Source organism: Penicillium paradoxum, assembly GCF_028828445.1.
Source record: "Penicillium paradoxum strain IBT 22861 chromosome Unknown utg000005l_segment0_segment0, whole genome shotgun sequence".
NCBI classification, from domain to species: domain Eukaryota; kingdom Fungi; phylum Ascomycota; class Eurotiomycetes; order Eurotiales; family Aspergillaceae; genus Penicillium; species Penicillium paradoxum.
In genome coordinates, this window is record NW_026643183.1 from 1152957 (window position 1) to 1167835 (window position 14879).

The 14879-nt window shown below is 48.6% G+C and overlaps 4 protein-coding genes across 4 annotated transcripts; 3 read left to right on the plus strand and 1 right to left on the minus strand.

Annotated features, from left to right (window-relative positions):
• Window positions 1-1862: 1862 nt before the first annotated feature.
• Window positions 1863-3479, plus strand: N7457_005458 (Beta-lactamase family protein; the record flags this gene model as incomplete). Its single annotated transcript, XM_057176502.1, has 1 exon — window positions 1863-3479. The coding sequence occupies one exon, from the start codon at window positions 1863-1865 to the stop codon at window positions 3477-3479; it is 1617 nt and encodes a 538-aa protein (XP_057030804.1).
• Window positions 3480-4832: 1353 nt separating this feature from the next.
• Window positions 4833-5024, plus strand: N7457_005459 (uncharacterized protein; the record flags this gene model as incomplete). The annotated part of the gene is made up of 1 exon (XM_057176503.1): window positions 4833-5024. The coding sequence occupies one exon, from the start codon at window positions 4833-4835 to the stop codon at window positions 5022-5024; it is 192 nt and encodes a 63-aa protein (XP_057030805.1).
• Window positions 5025-6184: 1160 nt separating this feature from the next.
• N7457_005460 (uncharacterized protein) lies at window positions 6185-6877 on the plus strand (the record flags this gene model as incomplete). The annotated part of the gene is made up of 3 exons (XM_057176504.1): window positions 6185-6322; window positions 6494-6560; window positions 6615-6877. 3 exons carry the CDS (start codon window positions 6185-6187, stop codon window positions 6875-6877), a joined length of 468 nt encoding a protein of 155 aa, XP_057030806.1.
• A 431-nt stretch (window positions 6878-7308) lies between these two features.
• On the minus strand, window positions 7309-14879 carry ags2 (alpha-1,3-glucan synthase Ags2; the record flags this gene model as incomplete). The annotated part of the gene is made up of 6 exons (XM_057176505.1): window positions 7309-7357; window positions 7417-7927; window positions 8008-8213; window positions 8274-14231; window positions 14292-14467; window positions 14529-14879. The coding sequence occupies 6 exons, from the start codon at window positions 14877-14879 to the stop codon at window positions 7309-7311; spliced, it is 7251 nt and encodes a 2416-aa protein (XP_057030807.1).

The following is a 14879-nucleotide window of genomic DNA, read 5'->3' on the forward strand; positions in this document are numbered from 1 at the left end:
TTTGAATGATTGAACGAAGGTGGATGATTACTGATTGAGAGGATATGGAAGAAGAAGAGAGCCTGGAGCGAAAGAGTGTAGCCAGGAAAGTTCTTGGAATAAGGTTTGAAAGGAAAAGATAGGGAAAGATGGAAAGAAGGGAAACGATGGAAGCGAAAGTGAAAAAGGTAAGATGCAAACGGAAGGACGAGGAAGAAGTAGCCCTATGAGGACTCCCAAAAAGCAAGGATCTAGACAGGAAAATTCAGTCTAGAATCCGCCACCACGCAGAATTACGGGCCATGTGGGTCGAGACACGTTTGCCTGCCCACTTTAACTCAGTTTGGAGCCCTCCGATTGGCCCAACCATAAGATGACTGATTCCAAAAATATGCATGAGCTATGGATCATGATGTTCTCCGAGGCTGCATTCGATGATTTGTCCGATCTCCCCGGATATTTCCATCCGCGTCGCTGGCGAAGCCATTTCTCCGAGAGATTCATGGCTTAAATGGAGTTAGTAACCATCCAATTTCTTTGATGTATTTCGGTCATACAGTGGATCCTCGGTCACACCGTCCAAGGCTACACGTCTACCAGCCTAAGACGTTCCTGCATCCAAAATATGATAGAGTCACCTCGGTGGAGAATTTGGTGTCATTGCCTGATCAAATTCAATTCGATCAGGGGTCTGCTAATTTCCCGAGTATGGAGTAATGGAATACAGGCTACATGATGTACGGAGTACTCCGTACATATGTTGTGTACCTAAATACATTGGTCTATTATTAGTCGGCCCCTTTTTAAGCTCAGACCTTGATAAATTAATGATCTTCCGGCAGGGAATTGAGTCTAGATGCCAAATAATGCCATTCACAACATGTTCTCCTATACGGGGTACTCCAGGTGGAGTGCTCTGTACTCCGTAGGGTGTCTTGTCTTATAATGGTACTTCTAATGGCTCTATTATGTCCATCTGGGTTTGTCCTCTCGTGTTGATCGTATCGCACCAATGAACCAGGCCAGACGACTAATCTCTTAGGTTGACACTCATTCTATCATAGCAAAGGGTTGTATCTGCATTTGGTATGACCAAGACAATTTAGCAGTTTCCAAGGTGAGATACACTCTACGAAGTGGTAGGTACCTATAGGTCAAGGTTTGGTATGTGGCTCTCGCCGTTTCTATGTGTCTTACAGCGATAACAACCCAATTTGCTCCAAAGTACGTGTGTTGTCTCAAACTTAGTCAGTGGCTTGACAGCAAGGGGAAGTGGCGTAAGCAGCAAGAAACAAGGAGTGGCCAAGGATCAAAATAGTCAAAAGACACCAATTTCTGCCGAATTGGCCTTGGACCTTTTTCAATGGTGAGTGTAAGGATATGCAGCCTATTGGCCCCCTGGTCCCGAGCTACGGACGAGGAACCCGTTCTCGGCAAAACATCTAGTTTCTTGCAGACCAGTCTCTCGATGCAACGTCATTTGAGGACTTATGATCTATAATCATGGTCAGTACCACGTTGAAGTTGACAAGTAGCGTGGTACCACTGGATATCTTCCAGATAATGGATAATCTGTACTGCGTACGTTGCCCTAGTCGTGTTTGCTTTCAAATGGCGAGATCGAACCGCCTCGGGAGTGGTGTCTTGGCGTTAGGTTGTAATTTTCCAAGTAGTGACAATCTTGAGACAAACAAGGACTCAGACACCATTTACTCCATAGAATACCAGGAGATCTCGTACGGAGTAGGGGGTGAAAGAGGAGATTTGATATATTCCGACTGCGCTATAATTAGCAATCACTGCCAACGACAAGGTGGGGTAATTAGGGAACCTCACAGCCTCGGAAATCCCCTGTTTTCCTTTCGTCGCATCGATTTGAAGATATGGCGATCACCAAAGAATATGTGGAAGAGCTATTGAACAACATAGCTCTCCGCTACAGGGGTCCAGGAGGTGCTATCGCGGTCGTCAAAGATGGCGAAGTCATTGGCCAACGTGTCTGGGGGTTCGCCGACCTGGAACAACGGATCCCCTTGACAGCTCAAACACAAATGCCGATCTGCTCAATTACCAAACAGTTTGTTTGTGCACTGTTACTGGATTTGGAACGCAATCCGCCTCCAGTATTGGCTGCCAAGGGCGATGTTCGAAAACAGTTTTCAGATCATCTCACGGAAATCCTCAGTCCGGAGCTTACTGCTAACGATGAACTGACGATCGAACGACTATGTGACATGCAATCTGGTCTCCGCGATTATTGGGCGATGACCACACTCTGGGGATCCAAGCCTGACGACGAGTTCTTGATGGCCAGAGACTGCGGTTCAGTGATCGCGCGAACCAAGTCTTTCCACTTCCAGCCAGGAACAGAATTCTCGTACTGCAATTTCAATTTTTACATAGTTGCCCGAGTAATTGAGCGAGCTACAGGAGAATCCCTTGAGAAATTGCTGGAAGAACGGATCCTCCGCCCAGCTGGTATGAGCACGGCATTCCTATGCCCAGACACCGCAAACCACCCACCGCCGTGTGTGGGCTATGAAGGAGATGAGCAGCGGGGCTTGTTCGCGGCGAAAAACCGAATAGAATGGTCTGGGGATGCTGGTCTAGTGGCTTCACTCACCGATATGATCGCGTATGAAAAATATCTTGATCGCTGCTACGCCGATCCACAAAGCTGGTATCATACTGCTATCGCCACACCATATTTCAAAGACGGTACTATTGCCAAATATCGCTATGGATTGGGTCACACTCAGATTGATGGTGTGCACACGATGGGACATGGGGGAGCGTTGCGAGGTTATCGACTGCACCGGCGCCACGCGCCACGCGAGCGTCTCTCCGTTGTAGTTATGTTCAACAGCGATTCTGATGCATCCGGCCCGAACACTGAGATCTTCCGAGACCTGTTGAAGGCTCCTAAGCCCAGTACCGTTGCCTTTCCACCGCTTCCGGACTGGTTTGGCGTGTTTCTTGACCAAGACACCCAGCTGGCAATTGTCGTCACCAAGAGCCCACGCGATGGAGAAATTGCAATCAGCTATGCCGGCTCCCCAGAAACCGTCAAGCTCACTGCGCCAAACCATGGGAAATCCAATTCCATGGAAGCGACAATCAATGGAAATTCGTTGAGTATCCACCGTTTGGGAGATAATCGGATACTCAGTGCTCAGCGCATTGTTCCGAAGGAATCAATACTCAAAACGACGTCTTTCCAGGGTTTCTACCACTGTGCTGAGACTGAATCTACCTTCCATTGCACCGGCGATGCAGGTATGCTATATGGCGCATTCGATGGATATCTCGGCCAAGGAAATGCTACCCCAATGAGATATCTAGGAGACGATGTCTGGTTCTTGACATGCCCACGTGGCTTGGATGCACCGGCTCCTGGAGATTGGACCGTGGTATTTCACCGTAACGAGAGTAATGTAGTTGATGGGTTTACGATTGGTTGTTGGTTGGCTAGACGGGTTGACTTTATGAGGATCGTCTAAACCCTCACCACTCCGTACTGCCGAACCTTGAGCGATATTAAGCCGAATAATCATTTACATTTTCATATACCTCTGTCGTTGGTAACAACTCATATTTTAGGCCTCAGATCTCAGGACGATGAGTTTCACTATCTGCACTCTTACTATGGACTAAGGGAACTCCAGGCGGCCACCCTGTAGGCGAGAGAAAAAGGGGAAAGACCATCCATCAATCATCTATAAAAAGAAACTGCAAAATGAATACAAATAAAAAACAAAAAAGAAATGAGGCTGACCCGATTTGAACGGATAACCTTGCGAACTGGAGTCGCACGCGCTACCGTTGCGCCACAGCCCCATTTGATGTAAGCAGCGAGCAATTAATGTACTAACAGCAACTACCACTTCAAAAGTAAGAAACTCAGCAAAAGTTAAAAGATCTTGATTTCTCACAGTAAGGCTCGGGCGCATTACTCTAAAATTTCACAGTTTGAAACTTGACCTAAATCTTGGTTCCAGAGCGTTAGCATTTGTACTAGGTGAGTGCTTACAAGTCACGAGGGCATCTTTCAGATCCGATGGATCATGGTAGCTGCTCGATCCCACATGTCTTAGGATACATTATTAGATCGGACACAATGGTATATCAGTACACAAGTAGTAAAAAGAAAAAGCTACGTGGACTTACCTGGATATATGTGTCGGCCTTGATATCAGTTTATCCGTTGTCCTAGTTATTTCAACCCCCAAGTACCACACCAGACACTAATCGATATATATATCACGTCCGTGATAGTCTAGAGATATCAACCTGGAATTTGCGAACCCAGAGCTTCGTTTTCCTCCATGAATATTTACGTAAATTCCCCCGAGACGCTTAGAATAAGCTACGAATTTTGTTCAACTACTAGTTATAAAGTTTGGTTACATCCTCGATCCCGCAATGTTAACCTTAAAGCTACCAAGAAAGACGCCTAAAAAGACGCCTAAAAAGAGCTAGCAAAGATACATTGACTATGCTAGTAAGAGACAATCTACATTGCTTTAAATTATTTGGAGAGTGTATGAAACCATTATCCATATGTACTTGAGTGTCAGAATTCAGATCATCGTGGTGATCCAATTGACGGTCGATGGTTCGGGGCATGATGAGCCCGATGGAGAATGCACTGTTGGCGTCCTTGACATTTGCTTCGGTTTTCTCTCTCAGAGGGATCGAGTCTCAGTACCTAGACAGGTACTTGAGGCCAGATGACCAGCTAATTAATGAGTCGAAGTTCTGCAAATACATCGATAGGGTATTGGTTACCGTTAACCATAGATTTGATCGCCCCGCCCACCTCACAATGGGCCTTCATCGAGAGCCACGGCGCTATGTCCCTCCACGAGATTAGCTTCAAGCGGGCGCCGGGGCACATCGGCACAGAAGGCAACGAACTCGCCGACAAGTTAGCAAACCAGGGCGCCCTCCACGTGGCCCAGGGACTCGGCTCCCAGGATGAGCCCACGATCAGTGGCATCCGATCCGTATATCGGAGCCTGCGGGACGAAGCCCGCTTTGCCTAGTGTCAGAAATCCTCCACTCGACTCTCAGCCTAGTACTAACGCTGGGAAGGAATATACGAGGTCAAGGACCTCCCCGACCTCGACTTACAGCGCCCGGTCTTACACCGATGGCTCGTCATCCGATTCTCGCACGGGGAATTCGACTAGTATCATCGAAATTTCCGGCACAAAGATGAAAAGCTCACCTATATACTCCTACAGGTGGGTCAAGACCCCCGAGTATCTTACGCTATAGCTCCTAGCACAGCGCAGTTTCGGGAACTAGCCTCGAAATCTCCCTCAAGTAGGGAGGACGGGAGTATACCCACAGCACCTCGGCCCTACCGAGTTCAGCGAGCTCCCCCGCGTCACTAGCTTTTACGCCATAATCTGCACCCGGTAAGCACCCGCCTAGGCGTATCACCAGGCTTTTACCGCCTTCCGCTCCTATAGCCCTGTCTCTTTTATCACTCCGCATACTCGCACACTTACTCTTTCACACACTCTCCTTTTCTATTATCCCATACGGAATCTAAGCAGGCCTCGAACTCGCGGGCATCTACCCCATACCCACAGGCGTGGACACGCCCACAACCCGGCAACAGCTTATGAGCACTAGGCGGGAACCACCCACCGCTAAAACACACTACATCCATCTCACAGGCCAGAGGACGGGCAGCTAACTGGAGGCCCAAACAGTCTCATCATCAAGAAGGAGTTGCTTTCTATGGGCGGACATATTTAAATGATTCTATAGCTTAGCACGTCCCAAGACACCAAGGAAGGTCGCCAGATAACGGGCTTTGCCAATGATCCAATGGACGTCAACCAATATTCAATTAATACAACAACAACCACAGGCTTGACATCAAACTCAATTAATTCCCACTTGATAGTCACATCTACTTCGAATATCAATGTGAAAACATTATGTTTGGAGTTCAAAATGAAGAAGTAGAGATGAGAAGGTCAACGGCCTGAGTCTCAAGGTCACTTCAATCGAAAACAGAAGGTGCGCATAGACAGCGTTACGAGGAAGGTGCAAGGTAGACAACATAAAATGTTATTTTTCGCTCCCTCTCTCTATCTCTCTCTTTCTTTCCCCCCTGCCCTCTCTGACTTCCGTTACGCAGCTAATATCATCCTGCCAAACCTGCCAAACCTGCATTTCTATTTTCAATATGACCATCCCTCCCCCCAACGAGGAAACTGCTCCTGTCTCCTCTGGCCCGGGAGAGTCTAAGAAGCCCCGGCGCCACCAGTGTAAGTCTAAAGGAGTGATCGAGCGTAGAAGACAGCGAGATGCTGGACTCCCTGTGGTAAGTTCTATCTACCCCGTCTGTTCGTGAAAGTGCAGCGTCGATCCGTTGACTGTCTGCTGGCTGGTGTCAACTGGCTGGTGTCATCAGTACCAATTGATCTAGCCATGAAGACGCGAGTTTCACCAAACATTATAATGATCAGTTTAAACTAATAGCTGAATCCGATAGGACCCTCTGCCCCCTCGCCCCCAGCGGCAGAAAACCCCTTCCCGAGGAAGGAAGAGGATGATGCGGAGTATGTATCTTTACAAATCAACCACTGAGTGGGTACTAACAGAAACAAAATCAGGAGCTGCTGCCGGAGCCGCCCGCGCTGACGCCGCCCGTGCTGCTGCTGCTGCTGCCGCCGCCGCCGCTGCCACCGTTGCTGCCAACCCCTCCACCTCCCTCGAAACTAGCTGCGCTGAAGCCAAAGTCGAGAGCGAGAATTTTCTGTCCCGGGAGGTGGAGGATGCTAAGGAGGATACGCAGGTTACTCGGAAGCAGATGAGCGAGGCCGTTAAGCCTCATCAGGAGATCGCTGGTTTGGCCTTCCGGCCAAAGGACAGGTGACTTTGTGGTGTGCGCAGACTAGTTCCAATTATGCAAATCTTCAAGTTGACTTTGAGTATCCACCGCGGCTACCAGGTAGCCACTGATGATATCATGAATAGTCTGGGCTTCAAAGCCGCCTTGGGCTGTAGATCGGTTGTCGTAGTTGTATTCTTGTCATAAGGAGGTGGCTGGAAAAAATTACGATACTGGGTACAATTCGTGGCGATGACCATATCTATTGCATCCCAAACTGTGCATTTTATCATAATATTAGATATCAAATGAAACAGGCCATCTCTTTCAAGCCTAATGACATGCAAGCCACATGAACAAAGAAGGAGAAATATCTCGAATATACGCCCAGAAAGAAACCTTGCGCAAATGAAAGGTAGATTAGATTCGTGCTTTGATACCATGTAAAGCCTTCAACAAAAGAGATCGAAACATTTTCAAGGCTTTGACAGTTGCTCCCTGCGGAAGAACAGGAGAAAACCGCCACTAGTAGTTCCGAGGTGTCAGGGAGACTCCACGACAATGCCGTTATTGAGACGACTTACCAGATAGAAAGTTGGAGCATAAGAGCAATCCAAAACCAGGCATTTGCCAATGCGCCGACACCAGCTGTAATATCAGGCGAAATTGGCCCGGGTCCGATCTTGTTAGGTGCAAAGGCCCTTGCACAAATGGTGGCAAGAGAGCCCAGGACCTGTGATACGAGAAGTGTGAAGCAGATGTGCATACGTGTTAGTGTTTGCAGCAAAATCATACCGAAGCCGAGGCCTTGTAATGCATCTAATACCCCGAGCCAGAGCCATAGACTGCGAGATATTAAAGCACCCGCCGTGTAGCTTCCGGCCCAGGGAAGAAATAGACCGGAGCCAGATGTTCCCCACCAGATCTGTGCCCAGCGTGGAGCACCTAGACCACAGGCCAGAACTGGGAGAATCCAACTGTGAGACTTGGATAGCCTGGCAAGGAAGAATAAAACTGCTATCCAGGCACAGCCGAAGAATGCAACGCAGAGAAGAAGAATTTGCCAGGAGCTGGCGTGCTGGGTGATCCAGAGAACTGCAGCGATGATCAGTCAACATTTAAGGCAAAGACGGGGAAGGATGTTAGGAAAACCAGTCTGGTAGATGAAGACTCACAGTTCCAGTTTCTACCATAAGGCGCACTTAAAAAGAAGTTTTGAAGAATGACAACCACCCAGTTCCAAAGTACAATCTTACGTCGAAAGACAGATTTGTAGAACGACGGGACTTTTCCCGGAGTCTGGCGGTAGTAGTTCGGTAGACCATAGTAGATGATAAGGCCAACCGACCATAGAAAGAGGGCGATGGGCGTACATATTGCTCTGATTTCATTGTTAGCAGGTCCCCGAGCTTTAAGGCCATGGCTTTGGTTTTATACGTACGTCATCCGCCAGGTATTCGTGATGCTGCCCTGCACATTTGTGATTCCGGCGTTGGTAGCTTTGGTCAAAGTCGAACCCCAGTACCAAAGGGCAATGACATATGCTTGCTGTGTGCCCTGGATAACACAAGCACGAAAGACCCACTCCCTGACCGGTGCACCACTTTCATCGCCGAAATTGAGAGCAAAGAAGATCGAGCCGCTTGAGGATGCAGCAGCGTATACACTACTACCGACATTCTGGATCCACCCGCGATTGTGTGGGTTAGGCTCAAAGTGCGCCATGCCAATGATCAAGAATGCTGTTCCGTATAAGAACCAAGGCACAGTCAAAACAAGTACTGACTTGCAGTATCGGAAGAAGAACCACCATAGAATAGATGTGATCAGGTACACTGTCGCGATTCCGTATAACTTCGTGGCTGTTTGACCAACCTCTCCAGTAAGAAGGGTGATCTGGTAGGAATTGGCGGCAATAATCTGACCCAGTCCGAGGAAGAGAGAATACACGGGCCATTCTCCGATGCGTATTTGCATCCATTTTTTCAATCCGGTTGGTGGGACATAGTCATCGCCAAGAAGGAACTCATCTGGTGGGCCCTTTTTCCTCTCAGGTACGCCACTGTCATGAGATGTCGCATCGTCGTTGGTGATTGACCCTGTCGGGGAATGACCTGTCTTGAATCGAAGGATTGAGCCCGCTGGCGAGCCTTGATTCCGACCAAGGCGTGCATCGCGGAACTTATTGAACCATTTTTTCTCGCTTTTCTCGAGGTATTGCTCAATACAGAGGTAGGTATCCGAGTTTGACCCATTGAGTTCCTCAAGTCGTTTTTCAAACACTCTGTAGTACTCGCCGTTACTGTCAGTAAAGAAAGGATCAACCTTTTGAAGTTTGAAGTCTTTCTTCTCTCCAACAACCGAGTCGAGTGACAAGACTGATGGACTAGTGAGCCGATTTCCTGGCTCCGTCCATGGGCGAGATGGAGGTATAAGAGTATCATCGGTCCCAACTGTGCTGGGTGCTGTTGAAATAGGGGGCGTGTGATTGCATCGAGGCACCATAGAGCCTTGACTCACTCTTTGGGCCGAGAGGGCTTCTTTGGTGAGTGCGACCCCCTGCGGCTGGGGGGTCTGGGTACGTGCTGGCTCTGCCCCTTCAGGTTGCATAGGATAATCATCGTCGCCATAGCATGTAGCCATCATTTCGTCGTCGCTGTCGTCCTCCACCTCTGGAGAAGCTCTGCTAGCACCATCATCGCTCTCGATAATATTGCCTTTGCCGACCTCACGTCGACCACGAGGATCTAGATTCCCAGATATTGGTCGCACGCCAAAGGACATCTGGCGGCTGAGCCCTGATCTAGGTCTTCCATCTGCCCCAGGACTTGGATCACGACTATAAACTATAGGGCTTCGCTGTAGTGATCCCGTAGTACCTGGGCGACTTGGTGGTTGCAATGGAGGGGTTGATGCGCCGGATCTTGTGGATGGGGCGTGCGGTGTCATCATTCCATAAATTGCATTATACGCTCCAGCAGCAGCAGACGGGCTTTGAGCCTTTGTTCGTCCTTTCTGATGAACTCGAATTGATGTTAACTGTAGGATTTCAAGATCTTCGATCCACTGGGCGACTGGAAATCGTTGCTTAGCCGACCTTGCTCGCATCATTGCCCTCACTTCGGGCTTAGAGTTTAAAGCACTGTCGATAGCCAGCTTGAATTGTTTCAACAGGTGAGAGGTAGTAGTGGACTCGACGGTATACCACCAGCCAGGCATCTGTCCGAGTCCTCCCACTCTGGCTCCAATACCAAGGGCACCCTTTCGACCAAATTCAACAGCGACAAGGCCAAAGGGCTCATCGCGCGACGGAATTAGTGCGAAATCGGCACCAGAAAAGATGAAATGAGGCAGGACGGTGAACTGAGGTTTGGAACATACTCGACCAGGATAAAGCTTCATCATTCGATCCAGTTTCAGTGCGGCAAATTTGCCGTACAAGTCAATAAGCGGCCCAATGCATATCAATTGAACATTTGGGCGCGCCTCTAACACACCAGGCAAGACATCAGCAATTAGATCGACGCCTTTTTGCATGGACCACCTTCCAACAAAGACCAGTAAGTCAGCATCAGATCTCTGCTTCAGACCGGCCCACTCTTGGGCCTGACGTTTTAGGTCTGTCCTGCGGATTTCAAAATCATTGTCGACCTTGATGTCACTCTCCTTGGGCAAAGCTCTATTCCACTCGCCTGTGTCAGAAGGATCTGGGTTTGGCAAGTTTCCAACTTTCCTCAAGCCCCAGAAGATTGGATAACGGGCATAGGAGCGTTTCCCATATTTTTTTGAAACACCAACGGCGCCAAAGCCTTGTTGATGAAGGCGCAGATAGCTTGCACTGGCATGCAAAAGGTTGAAGATTTCGCCAAACTGAACATATCGGGTGACAACATCGAGATCAAGGTTGAACACAGCACACACTTCCGTCTTCTCTTTTTGTGTCCGCATAGGCCATAAACCTTGAAATTCGGCGTTGTGAAGCGACAAGCAAACTGGAATAGTGTCGGGTAACAGGTATAGTGGAGCTACCGAGCCATGATAGTCATTGATATGGTACAAATCAATAGGAAACCGCTTTATCGCCTGCGAAATGCACTGGTTCCAAGCAGAGTAGTAGATCGCGCTGTCGAGATCGTCCATGCGAGCCGGGTAGGGCTGCGTGGCAGATTGTTGGCGAAAGACAGGGGCGTCTAGCAGGACATATGTGATATTCCTCAGTTGATGATACTGGACCTTGATCTCGTAAGAGTTGCCCAAAATCATGACAAACATTGACTCGGCCTGTTTATCCACGGGATAATGAACTCCGCCGACACAAGGTACAACCCAGATGAGATCTTGATGTCCAAGCTGTTTGCCCATTAACTGTGCCATGACGCCCAAACCTCCAATCTTAATCTTGATTGCCCAGTCATCAATCTCGTATTCCATGGTGGCGACGAGAACCTTTCTTCGGTGCGCAGTCCGATTGCCAAATGCTGACGTGCTTTGAAGGAATTTTGATCTGCTTACAAGGCGTAGAAAGGGGTTTCTGGATTGTCCATGTTCAAAATGCCCAAATTTGAAGTTGTTGATGAGATCCATGGAGACATGTGTCTTCCTTCCACTCACGCCGACTTGGTTGAACTTGATTCGATAGAACGTTTTCATGAACACATAAGCACACGCTGTTCCTGTGATGACAGGAACAACCCAAAGAAGAAAGAACAGGGCCATTTGAACATATTTTGAGCCCATGGGAACAAGCTTGAACTGTAAGTTTGAGTCGTCCAGCTGGAGTCTCCAAGCAAGGTGTGGATTGGGTGGGTGCTCTGTAATATTAATGGAGGTGACACTTAGGGACGATGGCGGCAGTCGGTCTAGGATAGAATCTCCATTGGAGTCTCCATAAATGTAGCTTTGGTCTGGTTGATTGTCAGGATTTATGCCCCATACATTGAATTGACCCTGAGCGGGCCATTCTGCCATGAAGCGGAATTTCCAGATGCCATCTGTATCCTGTCTCACCCTATTATCCAATCCGGCATCGTATCCGTACTGATTGAAAGGGCCGTTGAAGAAGAGATGAGGGAAACGACGCCGGATCGCGGGATTCCAGCCAGGCCCGTCGCCTTCTTGGACATAGTCGCTGCTCCCTGTGAGGCGGCTCCAATATTCGACCCGAATGTGTTTCCCATCCCATCTTTGTTTCTTAGTTCCAGACCAAGGTTGTTCTTGAATGGTGTGGTTTCCTCCCTCGTATGGGAGCCAGTCAGTGAATGCAGTGCCCCAGTTTGTAGAGTATCGATATTTGTCTGCCCCGGCTGCATGTTGTGCAATGAACCAAGTGTAATTCTCGCCAGCGTGGAGCAAGCTGCTGGAATAGTTTGCCGTGGTAAAGATCATGGGATTGTCATGCTGGCCAATCCTAAACAGGAAATGGTCGATAGAATGAGTTGCATTTCCATTAGTACTTGTTGCATTGTTGACCGTCATTTTGTGCACTCCATTGTAGACACCGGTCAGAGTAGCCTTCCAAGACCAAGTAGATGGAATTTGGCCGACCCACGAGGTACTTTCTGGGGTCAGGGTTTCACAATGGACACTATCAAAGTCCAGATAAGGCCATTCTCCGGATTCAGTCGACGATTCGATCGAGATCGAGTCAGTTACTGCAGAGCAATTCATCTCTGTGGAGAAGAACAAGCTGACTTCTACCGCCTCACTTTTGTCGGGTGCGACCGAGGAGAGTAGCGGGACATCATGACCGGGGAGGAATTTGGTTATCATAGGACGAGGAGCGACAAAGGTATCTTTGGGGACGTAGGCTCTGAATTCGAAGGGTTCAAGGGTCATGCTCTGAACACAACCCTGGTGTTTGTCTGAGCTGTTCAAAGCAAGTCTGTTTGGACCCTCTTGCAGTGTCAACTCATCGTGAGGATAGAACAGGTTCTTGACTGTAGTGTTCGCGTCGAAGGGAGAAATCAAGGCGGAATCTTGGTCAGAACAGTCAAACTCGTAGTCCACTGTACGTTTTTCATTTTGATATACAAGCCAGACTGTTTGATTTCCCCTTTCCCCTAGATCCTGCATTTCGTAATATGGGCTGCGAAAGGCAGACCACATACCGGTTTCTGTGGGCACTCCATTTGAGCCGGGGAGATGAATGTCATGTGTTTGTTTTGAGAGTAGCTGAACCCACCAGCCGTCATTCAAAGCGCCGAAGTCCTGTCGCATTTGGTACATGTGTTTGATGATGTTCCGCACAGGATGAGCGGGATCACGGTGGTCATACGTGACTGCCTCATCGTAACATCCCAGGCGGCCTGCCTTGATGGGCCACTGGTAATACTGTGTGGAGTTCAATTTGAAACATCCGTGGTTCTTCCAAGCTGTGGCTGGAGACATTGCTTGACGGCCGTATATATAGTTGGCAGCTGAAGCATCCAGTATGTAGAACGCCTGTTCTTCACCCCAGAGAAGCATAGGAATGCCAGGCATGTGCAATGTGGTAATGAAAAGGGCTAGGAGTTGTCTCTCAATTCCATATTCAACTGCTGGCCAGCGGAAAACATCCTGGTTTGTCGCTCCGTACATGTGGCGTGGATCAAATTGACCAGTATTGGCGTTAATCATATCATTGGTAAGAACCATTTGATACCAGGCTTCGGTCCAATCTACTGGAACATCATAGCCAGCAGCTAGGTTACCATCCATGCCCAGGAACCGGGTAAGCGAGCGATAAACAGAGTAATGGAATGCAGCAGCATCGGTAGCCTGTTGGTTTTGATCACGGATAAAGTATGCTGAATCAGAGGAATTGGTCATCCTAAATGCTTCTCCGAGTGTTTCCGGCTGCATATCAGGCTGTCGACCTCTTCCATGAAAGATAGACCCCAGGGTATTGCCACTAGTGATTTCCCCTGGGAGGAAGAAGTTTTTCTTTCCCACGCGACGAGCGCAATCTCGATACGCTGCTGACATGTCCCCAAGCGCATCGACAGTAGCCTGTGTAGCTTTATCGTAACGAAATCCGTCGATATCAAAAGATGCGATGATCATGCATGAATGGCGGATGAGTCGCTCTCTGACACTAGGTACCCATTCGCGCAATCGATCTTGCACCGAGGCAAATTTTGCAAGTTCTCGCTGCCAGTCAGGGTAGACTCCAAAGGCCTCGATGTCACCATATTGGTCAAAGTCACTGTCGTAGCACCCTTTGAGCTCATCCTCGACATACTGGTCCACTGGGTATCCAGTCTCGTTCCAGAAGCGAGGATATTGGCATGTCTCGTTGTAGGTGTTGCCATATCGAAAGTCGACATAACGGCGGTCTGATTTCCAGGAGGCTTTGTGTTCTTTCGTCGAGAATGGGGTGGTTGTGTTCATGTAGCCCTCAAACCCGATGAGATCACCCATCCTGGCCCATTGTTAGATAATCTCAGTGTGATGATAAAATTCGATCAGACTGATAACTCACGTTGAGACAGTATTGTCAAAAATCACGTACATGCCGCGATTGTGAATCTCCGTGATAGCTTCCCTCCAGGTTTGAATGGTGCCAAAATGCTGATCCAGTAGGGTGGTATCGAGCGCTGAATAGCCGTCAGAGCCCCATGGCTGGTTCATCAGTACCAAGCCTGCAAGATAGATCCCCTATGAGTTCCATCGTTAACCGAGATTGGACATATATTCAATGCCCACCCATGAAGCTCACCTTGATCCCCATTCCTTGTAAATAATCCAAGGTATCCAGCAGTCCAGCCACATCACCACCATGTCGCATTTGATTGGAGTTGATATCATGTTCAAAGAGTGTCCCATTTACATTGTCGTTTGTGGGGTCCCCGTTCACAAATCGGTCAAGGAAAAGCGTATATACAGGAAAACGCCAATTCTCTGGGGATGGAGTGTAAGTGTGGTCTGGCCATTCTCCCCAATAATCCAAGGGATTGGTTGCTGATTGATTCTCATTGAGGTTATAAGCAGTAAAGGCCTCGTCATAAGGCCAACTGATCCCCGGAACTGCGAGAAGGGCGAGCACAGTGATTGTGCATCTCCAATTCAT